Genomic DNA, 17,372 nt, shown 5'->3' on the forward strand with positions numbered 1-17,372 from the left:
AAGAGAGAGAAGAAGGGAAGGAGCGAGAGAGGAGGAGAGAGAGAGGAGAGAGGGAAGAAGGGAAGGAGAGAGGGGGAGGGAGAGAGAGAGAGAGAAGAGAGAGTGGGAAGGAGGGAGGGAGAGAGGAAAGGAGAGAAAGAGAGAGAAAGGGAGAGAGGCGAGAGAGAGAGTCCTTGATGCTCAGTGAACTTGGTTGTCTGTTTGCATACATTTCATTAAAGGTAAAGGTTTTCCCTATCCAGACATGTCGGTTTTAGGGGGCAATGCTCATCTCCACTTCTTGACCTAGGGAGCTAGCGTTGTCTGAAGACGATTTCCATGGTCATGTGGCCAGCCTGACCATGGCACACAGGACGCTGTAATCTTCCCATTGAAGTGGTACCTATTTATCCACTCACATTTGCCGGATTTCAAACGGCTAGGTGGAGGCAGCAGCTGGGGCAAGTAACGGAAGCTCACCCCATCAAGTGGCACTTGGGTTTCAAACATGGGCTGTCAGCTTTCCAGCAGATAAGCTCAGCATCTTTAACCACTGAGCCATGGCACCCCTCGACCTTTTATTACCCAGCTTAGTAACAGCATCGGTGTTTTGATGATGTGACCTAGAAGCATACTGCAATGAAACATGAAACTTAATAAAATCAAGAAGACACCAACAAGTTGAAAACCAAGCTTGCAAAGATACACCAAGTATAATCCAATTCCTCTCTAGTCAGATTTTCCTTCCTCCTCTGATATTTCACTGTTGGCTAATTTTAAAACCTGGAACAAACTTTGTAATAGTCTCCGGGTTTTTGTTTTTTAACAAAACGTTCTTCGTTTGGCACATCTGTAGTACCAATCCAGCTTGTTCCTTCTTTAATTTGTTTGCATGGTTATTGATATTGTTTGAAGCTGGAGTTCTAAACTTCCTTGAATAATTTAACACCAATGAAGTGTATCTACATTGTAAATGCATTAAGGGTGAGCAGCATTCACTCTGAGCTGTATAATTGTGAGGCATGCTCTTGATAGAGGGACTTATATATTTATTTTTGTAATTGACTTGAATGCTCATGACCTCTGCTTCCCTCTTCTCCCCCATCCCAAGATCTTAGGATAAGATGGTCAAGACTTCTTGCTTATTCTGAAACAAAACAACATATGGTTTCACTCATATAGTTTCCCAAAGGCCAGCCAGGAACAGGTTCCCATGGCAGCCGAAACAAAAATCGTTTAGAAAAAATGAATACACAACATGCATGCATCAGTGATGGGATTCAACTTTTTTTTTTACTACTGTGGCTTGGTGGGCGTGGCAGGGGAAGGATACTGCAAAATCTCCATTCCCTCCCCACCCCACTAACCTGATTTCCAGCTCCGTTCTCCTGTGCAGGGCAACCAAAGAAGACCCAGCCAATCAGCTGGGACTCAGGAGGCAGAGAAGAGATGGGGGCAGGGCCAGTCAGAGGTGGGATTGGCTGGTTCTCTGAACTACTCAAAATTTCTGCTAGTTCTGGTTCTCCAGAACTGGTCATAACCTGCTGAATATACCACCTCTGGCATGCACCCATGGATGAAACCGAGTAGTAGCAGCAAACACATATCTTACACAATGCAAAGCCAATCCAGGATACCTGGGAATGTATCAATATATATAACTGCAATTCTGAATCACAATACACATCTCTCAAAATAATATTTTGGTCGGTCTTGTGAAAAAAACAAAACATTGCCATCAAAGTGTGGAGCCACCAAGGAAGAAGGCGGAGCTTCCTCGCTGACAGACCGTAGATCGCATCTTTCTGCGGCTATGGTCCGTGCTCTTTTGTTGGAGAGCCCGAATCATTACGAATAGGGGCTGAACCTGCCTTGGAGGGGCGGCGGAGTAAGGGGAAGCTGCAAGCCAGGGTGAGGGGAGCCGCATCTCCCTTCCTGGGCTTGGTCTTTTTCCCCCGAAGACGACTGCAGTGGTGGTTTAAAATGGCCACCCCAAAGAGGAGGACTCAGCTGGATTAAGATTTGTGCAGGAGGGAAGGAAGAGGTGGACAACAACCGGGATAATTGGGCGATGCAACTAAACAAAAGTACCCCGGGATTAAGGGAATTTTTAAGAAAAGAAAAGTGAGCAGTGAAATTACAAAGGGACAGGAAAAAAAATAAGAAAATATTTCTGACAGCTAAGCGGGACTTTGAACCGGGAAAGGAAGAATCCGGAACTAAAGATTTAACTAAATTGGACTAAAATATTTTGGCAATAAACAGGCATAAAATAAAGCTGGATTTAAGATTGTCAAAAAATAATAATAATAACGTTTACAAATTGGAGACTGGACTGTGCTGGAATATTGAGGTTCGAAAAACCCCAAATAAAAAAATAGGGGGAAAAGGTGAAGACTTTGTATAATGGAGAGTGCCACCTTTTGACAAAAACTTGAGCTCAAACACGGGAAAGCATCCTGCTTCTGAATGAACTTGTGTGGATATAACATTAAAGAAACAATGAAACAAAGTAAGAAACTTAGAAAGTGAAAGCAGAACTAGAATAAAGAAAAAAGCAAGGAAAGACTGACGGTGGGATTGATTAATGTTTTTGGTATAGACCCTGGGATGGAACAATTGAGAACTTTAGAAAATTGAAAGAAGAAAGAAGGAAAGTAAAAGTGGTTGGTTTTTTTTTTTGTGTGGACTTTAACGATCATAAAATACAAGAGTATGTAATGATGATATCTCTTCGGGAATTAAAAATGGAACTTAAAAATATGAGAGAATTACTACAGCAAAGAGGCGAATCACTCTGTTCTGTGTTAGAAAAAATGGAAATGGCGATTGAAGAACAAGAAGAAAGAGCTTCAGAGGAGGAGGAGTCAACTTAAGGAGAAGACATCTTAAATAGACAATTAACCCAAAGAATGCTACAAAGAAGTGGGGAAAGAAGGAAGGTTAAAAAGTTGAGACTTAAGAAAGCAATCAAAAGGGGGAATACCTGTGAAGTTGGGAAAGACGGAAAGACCCAGCAGAAAAGGGGAAAGGAAGATATTAAGAAAGAGAGAGAGGGATATAAACTGGAATGAGAAAAGATATGGGGAAAAGAGGGGGAGGAGAAGCAGTAAGAAACAGGTGCATGAAATAAAGAAATATGGAAATAGTAAAATGTTGAAAAATTGTTTTTTCAGAGATAATGGTTGATGAATTAAAAAGGGGATTCTGCAGGGTGACAAGGGGTAATAAGAATGTCTCTGCAATTAAAAATATTTAGAAAATAGGGTAATATAGATACTGATAACTCATTAAAATTCAAGGGGGGAAAATATGCTGCGGAATCTAAATGAAAAGATGGAATTATTATTGTAACTTCTTAAAAATAATGGTTTATTGGGAATCAAGATGAGGGAATAAAGGTATATTTTAACCATTGAGGTGTCACACTCAAAGCAGTAAAAGCGGGGAAACCTATACTTGTTTTTTTTTTCTTTAGTGTTAAAATTTATATTAATTTAGAATTTATAAAAAGAATGTGTAATGGAAAGGGAATAATGACAGACTAAAGAACCAACTAAATTAATAAGTCATATAGATTATTAAAAGCAAGGAGAGACATTGGCAACTTATTATTATTATTATTATTATTATTATTATTATTATTATTATTATTATTATTATTATTATTATTGCTGTTGTTGTTTATTATTATTATTATTATTATTAGGCAAACACATGTTGTTTATCTTTATTTTTTAAATAAATATTAAAGGATTATATTTGAAATAATTGAAATGAAACAAAAAGAAGTTTCGATTGAGATTAATGAAAGAGGCCAGAATTAATGTGTTTGTTTCTCTCCTTACTGAAAATTTGGAATGGAAAAGGTAATGATAGAATTAAGTATGCATGTATGAATGTATAATTGCTGTCATATTTGTATATAAAGGTGATGACCCGGAAATATGTTGTCCACTAAAAAGAGATTTTTGTTTTTATGTGAAAAACTGAATAAAATTTGTTAAAAAAAAAAAAGTGTGGAGCCACCACAGGGGAGACTCTGCTCTTGTCTTGCCAATTGTGAAAATGATTTTAAGTAAGAGCCTCTTCTGAAGCTAGCAAACAAATGGGTGTTTCATATCCATCCACATCAGGGAGGAAGAAACCATAGATAAGATACCCCGGTTTCTGTTTAGATGGGAGACAGGTAGCAATAGCACTTAGACTTATATACAGCTTCACGGTGCTTTTATGGCCCCCTCTAAGTGGTTTACTGCCTCCCCAACAATCTGGGTCGTAGGGTTATAGTTTACTCTGGGTACCTAAGGAATTGAGCTGTTTGCCCAGAAGTATTATGCCCTTTGTGCTGGAGACTAATAGCCCATATTAAGGGCTATTTTTGTCTCCAGCATTAGCTGCCATCAAATGTCAGGTGTTGATAGCAATAGCCCTTAGACTTATATACCACTTCACAGTGCTTTTCAGCCCTCTCTAAGCAGTTTAGGGTCAGCCTATTGTACCCCAACAATCTGGGTCCTTATTTTGCTGACTTCAGAAATAGGAGTTGGGTTACGCTTTACTCTGGGTATGGAAGGAAGGAAGGAAGGAAGGAAGGAAGGAAGGAAGGAAGGAAGGAAGGAAGGAAGGAAGGAAGGAAGGAAGGAAGGGCAATAAGAATAGCCCTTAGACTTATATACTGCTTCACAGTGCTTTTCAGCCCTCTCTAAGCAGTTTAGGGTCAGCCTATTGTACCCCAACAGTCTGGGTCCTTATTTTGCTGACCTCAGAAATAGGAGTTGGGTTACACTTTACTCTGAGTATGGAAGGAAGGAAGGAAGGAAGGAAGGAAGGAAGGGCAATAAGAATAGCCCTTATACTTATATACTGCTTCACAGTGCTTTTCAGCCCTCTCTAAGCAGTTTACAGAGTCAGCCTCTTGCCCCCAACAATCTGGGTCCTCATTTTACCCACCTCGGAAAGTGGGAAGGCTCAGTCAACTTTGAGCTGGCCAGCATCGAACTTCTGACGGTTGGCAGAATTAGCCTGCAATACTGCATTCTAACCACTGCACCACCACAGCTCCTGTAGGAAATCCCAGGGCTGCAGACTAAACTGGGATGTCAAGCAACATAATGAGAATATGAAGAGTGTGGTTTCTGGAGCAATTTTCAATTCCTGTGCTAGCAGCGGTCATATTTTTTGGCTTATGGATCCTTCCCTGTTTCCCCGCAGATGTCAGTAGTGGCTGCCCTTTGGGATGTTGCTTTTTTTCAGGTCCTGAGAAAGCATCGAAATGTGGGAGAGAAAATTTAAGAATGTACATTTTGAGATGCAGATTTGTGCGGATTTGAAGGGAGATTGGGGTAAAGTTTGAAGGAAGGCAACTGAAAGAAAAGAAACAGAACTAACCTATGATTGAATATATGAATAAGTGGCTGCAAAATGTATTTAATTCATCTTCCCTTTTGTTTGATGAGCCAATGCAGAAATTCCCAGCAGGGCTGGGATTGAGATGTATCAAATCACAGCATCTGCCTTTTGGCTCTTAAGAGAAAACTCGTTTGGAATCCAGACTCGTGGGTCCCATGAGGTCTCCCAGTATTTAGTCTGCCATGTCCACAGATTGGCACCTTTCACCAAAGTCCTGCATAAACCATCAGCAGATGGCTTGGCTGCCGAGGTGCCGTTGCTCCAAAGCCATGCTGGCTGGGGGGGGAATTCTGGGAGTTGAAGTCCACACGGCTTAAAGTTGCTAAAGCTGAGAAGGGCTGTGCCAAAACTACATGGAAAAAGGAGAGCTGGATCAAGTCAAAGAAATGGCTGAACTTCCCAAAGTTGACCTTCTTCCTTGCTCCACACTAAAGCTACATAATACTTGGCCTTCCTGATTCATTCCCAGGAAATGATGTGTCCTTTCTTTGCATATTCTTTTTGTCCTGGTCAAATGTACTGTAATGAAAGAGTGGATAATGTTTCTTGATGTTTTCCTTTGGAGATCTCTCTCTCTCTCTCTCCCTTCCTCTTCATCTTTCTCTCTCTCTCTCCTCCCTCTTGACTCTTTCTCTCTTCACCTCTCTCTCTCCCTCCTCTTCTTCTCTCTCTCTCTCTCTCTCTTCTTCCTCTTCCTCTTTCTCTCTCTCTCTCCTCCCTCTTCGACTCTTTCTCTCTTCACCTCTCTTTCTCCTCCCTCTTCTTCTCTCTCTCTCTCTCCTTCCTTTTCATCTTTCTCTCTCTCTCCCCTCTTCGACTCTTTCTCTCTCACCTCTCTCTCTCCCTCCCTCTTCTTCTCTCTCTCTCTCTCTCCCTCCCTCTTCTTCTCTTTCTCTCTCTCACTCCCTCTTCATCTCTCTCTCTCTCCTTCTTCATCTCTCCCTCCCTCCCTCTTCCTCTTCCTCTCCCTCCCTCTTCCTTTCTCTCTCTCCCCCTATCTCTCTCTCCCCCTCTCTCTCCCTCTTCATCTCTCTCTCTTCCCCACCTCCCGCCACTCTCTCTGTGTATTTGTGTTAACCCAATGCCTGTTGAATGAATTTCTTGTTTCTCAGGATCAGGTTGAGATAGCTTTGTGTTTGTGATAAAAAAAAAATCCAAAACTGTACCCTTCTTCTTACTCTTAAAGTCTCCTTCTCAGTCTGCGCTTCTCTCCAAATTTCAGAGTCTAACATTTCCTGCAACATCTACCCTGGCTGAGGAACTCTGGAAGTTGCAGTCCACACATACGAATGGCATCCAGTTTGCAGGAGTCTGAGACACATCCCTTAGAAGCGCTTCATCCTCCTCCTCCTCAAGGATTAGCTCCATTCTCCCTTATTTGACCAGTTTTGCTACTTTTTGATCATATCTCTTCTCAAATTGACCAGCAATCTATGTGCCCCGACAAGCAACTGTGGGCCCTCAATCTTCCCTATTCATTGGCAGTACCCACAATGCCATATATATTTCTACACATATTCATATACACATACAAATATACATCCTTCTAAGTTACTCTCCACTCGCTGCAGAGATGAAAGATCAGAACCTGCTCCAGATGCTGTCAACATTGGGCATATGCCAGGCATTCAAGAGTTGACTCTACCCTCAACAGTGTCCACATGTTCACTGTTGATAGAAACAACAAGGAAGAGATAGTGCAAGGCTTCTTCAATTAGCCTTGGAGAAGGAGAGTCGGGTTAATCTATGGTAGCCAAAAATTAAGAGTCTGGTAGCATTTGTAGCAAAAGGCATAAGTCACTTCTGCAGGAAGGTGAGCTGAGCCAACTTCTTCCTACAGAATTATGATGTTGAAAAATAGAGCTGATAACATGGCAAAGAATGAACAGCTGGTGAGTAAGCTGCCTTTTCAAAAATCTCTGGACAAAGGTAGGATAGGAGATAACCCACCAGGGCTCCAGGAAATTGTTCTGAATTTTTTTTCAAAGAACATAATAAGATTTTAAAAATTGGACACTAAAAGGAACTAAAGATTTCAATGAAAGGAGAGCTCATCAACTTAGATAACAGTTACAAAATGGTGCAAAAATATTCTAACATTCTATTCTAAATTATTGAAAGAACCCCTTGGAAAAATGGAGTCCAAAGTTACTATCGACACATGTCAATTGCGGTATCTGGCTCTAGGGATAAACTGGTCTAAAAGATGTTATGGAAGAAGAACCCAATTTACTTCGCAAGGCAGAGACTGAGTTGAAGATGGGTTTATAAATGACAGGCTACAAGAAAGACACAGAAAAAATACTGGGTGCTAGAAGAAACTGGCTGATGTTTTAATAATTAAGAAGGAAATGTAAACAATAAATAACAAAAGGGATCTGGATAATTTTACCTTGTTGGACTTACACGTGAGACTTTTTACAAGTTTTGAAAAATCTTGTGAGAAAGAGTAAAGAAGAAATGGAAAAAAATATAAGTTCTACATTATTTGGATGGACTAAAAGTTAAGACGGTTAAAAAGAATATAAAGTTGGTTTATTTAATGGTTTTATTTATGCTTCAAAATGGCTGCTCACTAACAATAAAAAAATAGTACAGGCTTCAGGCAGCAACTAGTTAGATGCACGTTGTCATTTAAGTAAGAGGAGGTGGATTTTGAAAGACAACACTTTTCTTTTTCTTTGCTATATTTTTTCTTTTCTTTTTTCTTTCTCTTTTTTTCCTTCCTTCCTTTTTTACTATCTCAATTTTTCTATCTTCATAAATATGTGTTTTTTGCCAGTGTAATCACAATCTTTGATAAAATTACTTTAAAAAAAAGAAGAAGAAGAAGAAGAAGGCCTGAGTTTCAGTTCATAAAATCTTACACCTTTTAATAAAACGGGTGAGTCAGAAGGAGAGCTCCCAGACTCCTCCGGATATTTTAATTAGCCTGGGTCACCTTAGAACAACCGAGACACTGATGGAGTTTGCATTCCAGAGATGCTCGGAGTGACTCTTGAGTGACACAGGTTGGGCTGTTCCCAGGATTGAGGTTTTCTGCAACTAAGCGATCCAGTTGGGGAAGTTGTCCCAAAGGTGTTTTTTTTTTTTTTTTTCTGGGTTTTCTTTGAAGACGTTCTGCTTCTCATCCAAGAAGCTCCTTCAGCTCTGAAGAAGCTTCTTGGATGAGAAGGGAAATGTCTTTAAAGCAAGACAAGAAAGTCCAGTTGCCTCTTGAATCGATGGTGGGATTCAAATTTTTTTACTACCAGTTCTATAGGCGTGGCTTGGTGGGTGTGGTGTGGCTGGGTGGGCGTAACGGGGGAAGGATACTACAAAATCCCATTCCCTCTCCACTCTTGAGGGAAGCATACTGCAAAATCCCCCTTCCCTCCCCACCCCACTCACCTGCTTTCCAGCTCCATTCTCCTGTGCAGAGCAACAAAAGAAGACCTAGCCAATCAGCTGGGACAAGGGAGGCAGAGGATAGATGGGGGTGGAGCCAGTCAGAGGTGGGATTTGCTGGTTCTCTGAACTATTCAAAATTTCTGCTACTGGTTCTCCAGAACTGGTCAGAACCTGCTGAATATCACTTCTGCTCTTGAAAAAGCACCTTTGGGACAACCATGACCTGGAGGGCTGAGAATCTCCATAACCATTCAGTGGGCCTTGCCATTTCTGTCACGGTGTAGTTTCAGGCAGCAATTGGTAGTATTGTTGTTCCCACCGCATGTCAACAGCTCATCTCTTTCCCTTGTATGGATATCTCAAAGGTGCTTTTTTTTTTCCTTTCTTTCCCGAAAGGCAACTGGAATTTCTTGTTTTTCTTTGAAGACATTTCCCTTCTTGTCCAAGAAGCTTCTTCAGCTCTGACGGAATGGTGGGGAATGGAAGGATTTATGCTCCTTGCAGATCCTGGTCATTTACATCCTTTTTGAGGGTCGTTGAGGCCACTTGGAGGTTTATCTGTGTGTCCTCAGGGTCACCTGAGTAGTGCAAATGAGTGCTGAGCCTTCTTGGAAACTGCTGAAAAAGACGGTTTGGAGAGTGGAGATAGATGATGACGTATCCCACTCCGTTGAGAAGGGGCTGTTCAGTTTTGACACAGATGGCCTCTTTGACCCCTCTTCCAAACCAGCAGTCTTCTCTGTCCAAAATGTGGACATTGCTGTCTTTAAAAGAGTGACCTTGTCTTTGAAATGCAGGTGGACTGCTGTACCTTGTCGTGATGGGTTTGTTCTCCTATGGAATATAAATCCTTCCGTTTCCCACCATCCATCCTTAGGGCTGAAGAAGCTTTTTGGATGAGAAGTGAAATGTCTTCAAAGAAAAGCAAGAAAGTTTTGGGAAAGAGGGGGGGAGCACCTTTGGGACAACCATGAACTTGATGACTGAGAATCTCCATAGACATATTGCATGGATAGTTGGGGATGGATAGCAGTGTGAAACAAGGGTGCCTCAAGGAAACCTACCAATGAACAAATAGTCCCTGTAATCTTGGGACTGGTTTGCCATGGATTAATTTAACACAGTTTTCCAGCTTGGCTGGGATGCTATCTGAGTTTGGGGTAGAGCAGTGGCCCCCAACCTTTTTTGTGCCACGGCCCAGTACCGGCATCACAAAATCATCCACGGCCCGGTACCAGTATCACAAAATCATCCGTGGCCCGGTACCGGCATCAGCACGCATGGCAAGGCGAGCCGAGCGACTGGCCAGCCAGCCGTCCTCCGCTTCTCCCCACCACCTTCAACTCCTCCTTTGTACCTGTGTCGATGGGCTTCGCGACGGTGTGCTGAAAGAATCCTTGCGCCTTGGTTTTGTTCAAGCCACCACCCCTCGATGAAACTAAGGCGCGAGGATTCTTCAGCACCCAAACGCCGCTTTCTACCTGGAAAAGCTCACCGGAAGCACTTTTTCATCAAAACAAGATGGCGGTGCCCAGCAAACCAGCGGCCCAGTAGAAATTGTTCCACAGACCGGTACCGGTCCAGGGACCAGTGGTTGGGGACCCCTGGTGTAGAGGAATACAAAAGAAATTGTCAAGAAAGACAAGAAATCAGCAGGGAAAGAAAATTAAGATTTATGGGATCCCATAATGTTCATCAATAAAGACCAGAAGAATCCTTTTTACTGATGATCCTGGAAGCTTCTGTATCAGATAGTAAACAGGACCAGCTCCAGTACTTTTTGAAGTGGTGAGATTGGCTGGACATAGAACTATCAATCCCCTACAAGACCTAGTCCCATGTCCAACCCATTTAGTGCCAGAAAAATTAGCAAAAATGTTTAAAGATTAATCAATTAAACGTTGGAAATGTGATCAAACACCATGAACATATTACCATATGTGGTGAACGTGCACAGAAGCTAAAAGGTATAAGACTAAAATACACACATGGTTGGAAACAATGATTAAACAACACATAGATTTGAAGCCTGAAATGTTTTTACTAGGAATGGTATCAGAAGGTTATAGTAAAGAAATGGCTCATTTAATTATACATGCTTTAACAGTGGCTAGAATTGTATTTGCCCCAAACTGGAAAAGTGATAAGATACCGATAGAGGGAAAAATAATTGAAAAAATATTTGAATGTGCAAAAATGAATAGACTGACACTAAAAAATTAAAGAAAAAGAAGAATCTGAATTTTATATGGTATGGGATTCGTTTTGTCAATGAATAGAAAACAGAATAAATTAAAAGGGATTAGATGTACCCATAGAGCTATAAGAGAAACTAATGTAATAAACCTATTGGATTTCATTTATATTATATATTAATGGGAAGGTGATTATTGTTATGTTGTTAAATCTGATAAGAAGAATATTGTTAATAATGGTTAAGTAATTGGAATATGTACCTAACTGACACACAATTGAAATGGAATGGATTTTTTGTGTATAAATTTTTAAAAAAAAAATACTGAAAAAAATCAACCATTCCTAATATATATACACAAAGGCTGCACAAACCAGGTGTTCAACCATAGACAACAGGGAGAAAAGTGAGATGGAAACAGGCATGTAGAAGATCTAAGAGACCAATAGGAGCTGGACAATTCCCAACTATGTCCCAGCACAGCTCAGTAAGACCAAGGAGGCAAGAATTCGACAGATTTCTATATGATGTCTCTAATACTTGTCTGGGGAAAACGTGGAAGCTTGGAAAAACTATCTTAGGAATTTTCCAACCTCATTTACAGTGAATCCATTAGGGCAAGTCTCTTTGCGTACTTCTTCCAGATCTTTCTTCATTTGAACCGAGTTCCATTTATGAGGTGAATTGTGAAGTGACTCCTCTGCTACTTCTTGACTGTTGGTATCTCTGTTCTCTTCTATTCCTTTCTCTACCTCCCCACCGTTTTTATAACCATTGGCTGCAACATCCTGAACAGCATGACTAAGGCTCGGCATATGGTCCATATGGTAAGACTAGCTCGATACCCGTGCTTCGCTACGAAACTATGTGAACGGGCTTGGTTTTGGGGGAGGAAAATAAGGGTGGAAAATTCTGCCTCTGCCTACCAGCATCCATCGGCATTCATCTGGCTAGCCTCCTGTCAGTACGGGAGAGAGTTGAGGTATTTGCTGTGTGGGCAAGAAGGAGACAGCAAGGAGTCTGGGCGTGGCTTAACTCAACTGTTCTGTAGTAAAGCTGTTTGCTGCTGTGAAAGCGAAACTGAGACGGAAACTCCTCTCCTCTGCTTGCATTTTGCATTTGGAAGAGATTTCTTTTCAGGCGGGAAGGATGAGTAGAACTCAGAATGTGCATCAGAATGTGAAGAGCATCAGAATGTGTTAATTATAATAATATACAAAATACTTATGCTCTGATGGTCATTCCAAAAACTCCTTTCTTAGTGAGCATCTAGAAGCCAAGAGGAACATACGTGACAAATTTCAAGTTTGTAGGTTTTACGGTTCTGGAGATTTTGTGATGATGCATGAGGGGTCTTTCGCTTGCAGATAGATAGATAGATAGATAGATAGATAGATAGATAGATAGATAGATAGATAGATAGATAGATAGATATAAGACAGATAGATAGATAGATAGATAGATAGATAGATAGATAGATAGATAGATAGATAGATAGATAGATTTGCATCATAAGAAAACACTTTTCACATCAGAAGAGCTAGAGCCAATTCTAGCCTGACACCACAGAGATAGGGATGAAACAGAGAGAACCTCATAACATGTGCCTCAAAAATGGCTGGTAATTTAAAATAAAAAATAAGAACAGGGACTTCATGCAAGAACAAATTAGATGTATGGATGAGCAATCAAGGGAAAATATTTGATTTGATTTTCAAGCACTTTCTGCCAATCAGTAGCCTCCAGATACTCAAAACTTCAATTCCAACTATCGTCATGCAGCATAGGCAAAAATTAGCATTTGTCCAATTACACCTCAAAAAAGGAACCAGAAATCTCCATATGTCTTTGTGGGCAGGAAAGGTTTGTCCCTGTTTTAACATAAAATGAAGAGGGGCAAATGGTTACGTATATTTATCTCCATATATGGTCAAACAGAATAATAGTCAATGAAAATTATGCCCTACTAAATTTGTTAAGACATAGAAGTGCACCAAAGGTCTTGCTTGATTTTTAAGATTAACATCATTAATCTGGAGTGCGGTTGAGCTACTTCAAATATTTACCAAATGTTTGCTGTCTTGAAATATTTTAGGACTGAAAGCTTAAGCTAAGTGTTTAACCACAGCCAGATACACACCCCAAGTTCTCACGATAGATATCAATATTCAAGGACCCATTCCCTTACATTTTAGATATCCAATTTGAAGTATAAGATGAATTTCAAACAGCAAATTCACAATTCAAAGAGCCAGCAATCCCCATTTTACAAGGTTTTAACGCTTAATTATTATTCGCTGTACTCTACATGAAGAGCTTGGCTGCCTGTTTGAAACCAACTCATTTTAATTTACCTTTCTTTCTTTCTTTTTTTTTCAAACAGACCAGAACCAAGAATATTTTTGAAAAAGGCAGGAATGCAAATGTGACGGATTATAATGTTTCCTTGGTGCACAAAAGGAAAACGTTCTTAACAACCTTTCTGGAACTGTGGCTGGATGGAAAAATCAAGAAAGAGATAAATGAAGTTTGCAGAGGGCAGAACTTACATCAGCAGAGAGGTAGGGATGACAGTTTCCAAAGTTTGGGCAGAGATAGTTAGAATAGAATTGACCCGGAAGAGACCTTAGAGGTCTTCTAGTCCAGCCCCCTGCAAGTGGCTGTCTTGTGTCTTCTTAAAACCCTCCAGTGATGGAGCATCCACAATTTCTGAAGGCAAGCTGTTCCACTGGTTAATTGTCCTCACTGTTAGGAAGAATTCTGGGAGTTGAAGTCCACAAGTCTTAAAGTTGCCAAGTTTGGAGACCCCTGGTGTTCATGCCCCTGTTAGAAACTGACTCCGAGGGAGAGGAGGAAGAGCCAACAGGAAGTGGGAGTGTGGCTCTGGAGGTTGTGGAGGAAACTGGGGAAGGGCACAGGCCAGATGGGCATTCAGAGGAAGACCCAGGCCCATCTCCTCTCCATCCTAGGGCACGCAGGGAAGAGTGGATAAGGGAGAAATGTGAATGGTATGGTCTATGGGGAGGAAACGGCCCTGATCCCCTTCATGGGCTGCAGCTGTGAGGACTGTTTAAAAGGACATATTGCGCATGGCCCAGTGCTGGAAGCAAAGCCATGAAATAATTCTAGTCTTTTGGTTCTTATCTGAGTTCTGGCCTCCTTCCCAGTGTGGGTATTTTAATATCTGTGGACGTCTTCAATCCCTTATCCTGCCTTGTCTCATTAATTGTGTCAGTGTGGTTTGTGTTGTTTTTCTATTTATAATTTATATGTATTTCGCGTTTGAATGGAAGTTCTTCCTTTTCACAACTGTTTGTGGAGGAGTTTTTCTCCCGTCAATGATAATTGGACCTTTGAGGCCAAGTTGAAGAAATTAAAGGGACTTCACCCGTTTTTGTGATTTTGTTGCTTTTGTATTCCACCCTGGGTCATCACATCTGGTTTACAAAGAAGATGCCACTGTTTTCTTTCTTCAAAGTCTGACGATTTCTGAAAACCCTCCAAAGTTGATAAGATACCATGGTGCAATACTGCTTCCACTCTCATGATGCTAAGGAGATCCGTAATTCTTATTGTATGGATGGGAGACCACTGAGCAGTGTAGTGGCCTAGTTGGTAAAGAATTCAGTCCTAGATAGTGGCAGATGTTTCTCTCCTAGGCGCAAAGAGAAAACATCCGCTGCTCACTCTGTGTGGCATCACAAAGGGCATCTGGCCAGTAAATGCTTAGTTCCATTCAGTCACCTTGACTCCACCCTGAATTAAGAGATTACAGGGTTGTAAAGAGGGAGGATTTTTTTAATGGATAGAAAACCACTCTGGGGAACTATTACAATAGAATGACAATGTCAACTCATAAAACATATTGTATATACATTTTATAGTTCTCAACGGAAAGGAGAGAGAGTTTGAAAGAGCAGGCGGCAGTGTGGAATCGAAAATACATTCCATTCATATTTTCTTCAGAGACTGATTAGATAACTGAAGCTTCTGCCCCGCAGTCGAGAGCATGATTGATGACTCTTGGCTATGGACGTGTTTCGTTGGATGATACACCCAGATGGGTGGGGTGGGGGGAAAACAGGATCAAGGGTGACAGTGAATTACGTGTCTCAGAGTCAGCTACACCCAGGCAAATGCCGGTATGTTCACTTCTAATAAATCCAAAGAAGTTTCGGGAGTGTAGCTCAAGGCTCATGATTTAATTGGAGTAACTGCCGGAAATCCTGAGAAACAGAGTTGGAAGGGACCTTGGAGGTCTTCTAGTCCAACCCCCTGCTTAGACAGGAAACCCTACACCACTTCAGACAAATGATTATCCAGCCTCTTTTTAAAAACTCCCAGTGTTGGAGCAACTACAATTTCTAGAGGCAAGTTGTTCCACTGGTTAATTCTTCTCACTGTCAGGAAATTTCTCCTTAGCTCTAAGTTGCTTCTCTCCTTGATTAGTTTCCACCCATTGCTTTTTGTCCTGCCCTCAGGTGCTTTGGAGAATAGCTTGACTCCCTCTGCTCTGTGGCAGCCCCTGAGATATTGGAAGACTGCTGTCATGTCTCCCCTAGTCCTCCTTTTCATTAGAATAGACCTATCTAGTTCCTGCAACTGTTCTTCATATGTTTTAGCCTCCAGTCCCCTAATCCTCTTTGTTGCTCTTCTCTGCATTCTTTCTAGAGTCTCAACAGCTACATTTATCAACTACACTCTGGAAGAATTTCTGAGACTGGTGAACCAGCACATCTGGAGAACATCAGGCAAGAGGAAGATCGACTATGTTGGGTCATAGAGAGCTTCCAATTCTACCTGTATTTAAAATAAGGAAAATAAAAGTTTCCTTACCAAACTCACTGGCGCATAAGTGCTCCAGGATGGCATCTGACTTCATTTCATTGTCACAAGGGGGACACACAGCAGTGCCTGTCAAGAGAAGGAGGACATATCAAGCAAGGGAAAGTAACAACAGCGTGAAAGAAGAACAAGTGCCCATATATACAAATATACCAAATGTAACTGCTCATAAGTTATGCTCATTCGTTTCCCATGCTCCTATCAGTGTCCTCCTTCTGGGCAGGTGTAATGAGAGCATTGTGTTTAAGGTGGAGTTCATTATTTTGTGCTTCAGTAATGAAGTCCTGCTTAAATGCAATGCTGTCATTGAACCTGCCCAGAAGGAGGGCACCAGAGGTGATACTCAGCAGGTTCTGACCAGTTCTGGACAACCAGTAGCGGAAATTTTGAGTTGTTTGGAAGCCCAGCAAATCCCACCTCTGACTGGCCCCGCCCCCATCTCTTCTCTGCCTCCCATTGAGTCCCAGCTGATCAGCTGGGTCTTCTTCAGTTGCCCTGCAGAGGAGAATGGAGCTGGAAAGCAGGTTAGTGGAGTGGGGAGCGAATGGAGATTTTGCAGGAACCTTCCCCTGCCACGCCCACCAAGCCACGCCACGCCCACCAAGCCACACCCACAGAACCAGCAGGAAAAATAAATTTGAATCCCACCACTGGAGGACACCGATAGGAGCACGGAGCTCTTGGGAAACGAATAAGTACGTCGCAATGCAATCCCTCCTTTGTGATAGTGAAGGTAAAATGAGGGTTTCTGTACTAGTTCCAGACCACAGAGCAGCCATCTGGTGAACGGGGAGGGTGGGGGAAGAGCTTGCGTGACAGTGCCCACAACATGGTCTCGTAACAGCTGAGATCAACCACCGACTGCAGAAGATTACCTGACATGGAATTCTTTCAGGCTCCCAGGGAAACCAGGAAAAGCCACATCCACAACTGAGATCTTTGTTCTGTTGAAGTTCAGCTACAAAACCCAGATGCCTGCCGCCTCCCTTGTCTCCTGCACCCTTTGCCAAGATCGGCAACGGGATTCCAAACGCTAGTTCTTTTTTTTTTCTTCTTTTTTCTTTCTCATCTGCCTCTTGACACCGGAATGGTTTTTCCCTCTCCGCAACCCCCTCCCCCTGAAAGTGTTTGGCTTTCATCTTGGTTCATTCCTCCTAAGCTGTTTACATAGCACCTGAAGTCAGCCATAAGAAAAGCTACGAGGTTTGCTCTGCCGGAGCTCCAAAGAAAACATCCTTTCCGAGTTGAAGCTTAGCATTCCACCTCCAGCAAGTTGAGCGGAGAACGGAGTCTTTTCTGAATCCTTCTTTGTGTGTGTTTGCAGGTGACACGGATGGACGGATGGATGGATGGGTATATGGGTAGGTGGGTAGATAGGACAAAGGGGGGGGGAGACGGAGGGAAGATGAAAGAAGAAAAAGAAGGAAGGAAGGAAGGAAGGAAGGAAGGAAGGAAGGAAGGAAGGAAGGAAGGAAGAAGGAAGAAGAAAGAAAGAAAGAAAGAAAGAAGAAAGAAAGAAAGAAAGAAAGAAAGAATAGAAAGGAAGGAAGGA

At 41.8% G+C, this 17,372-nt stretch overlaps 2 protein-coding genes across 2 annotated transcripts in view; one reads left to right on the plus strand and one right to left on the minus strand.

Annotated features, from left to right (window-relative positions):
• GOLGA7 (golgin A7) overlaps window positions 1-17,372 on the plus strand; it is a 247,723-nt gene that overhangs the window by 133,988 nt on the left and 96,363 nt on the right. The window lies entirely within an intron of this gene.
• Window positions 1-17,372, minus strand: part of SFRP1 (secreted frizzled related protein 1) — a 58,196-nt gene that overhangs the window by 24,106 nt on the left and 16,718 nt on the right. The window contains exon 3 of the mRNA XM_087938841.1: window positions 15,812-15,889. Coding sequence (XP_087794967.1) covers window positions 15,812-15,889 — 78 coding nt within the window. The remainder of the gene's footprint in view (window positions 1-15,811; window positions 15,890-17,372) is intronic.

This window comes from Pseudonaja textilis, chromosome 9 (assembly GCF_049901715.1).
Source record: "Pseudonaja textilis isolate UNSWEBS1 chromosome 9, rPseTex1.2, whole genome shotgun sequence".
Classification (NCBI taxonomy): Eukaryota; Metazoa; Chordata; class Lepidosauria; order Squamata; family Elapidae; genus Pseudonaja; species Pseudonaja textilis.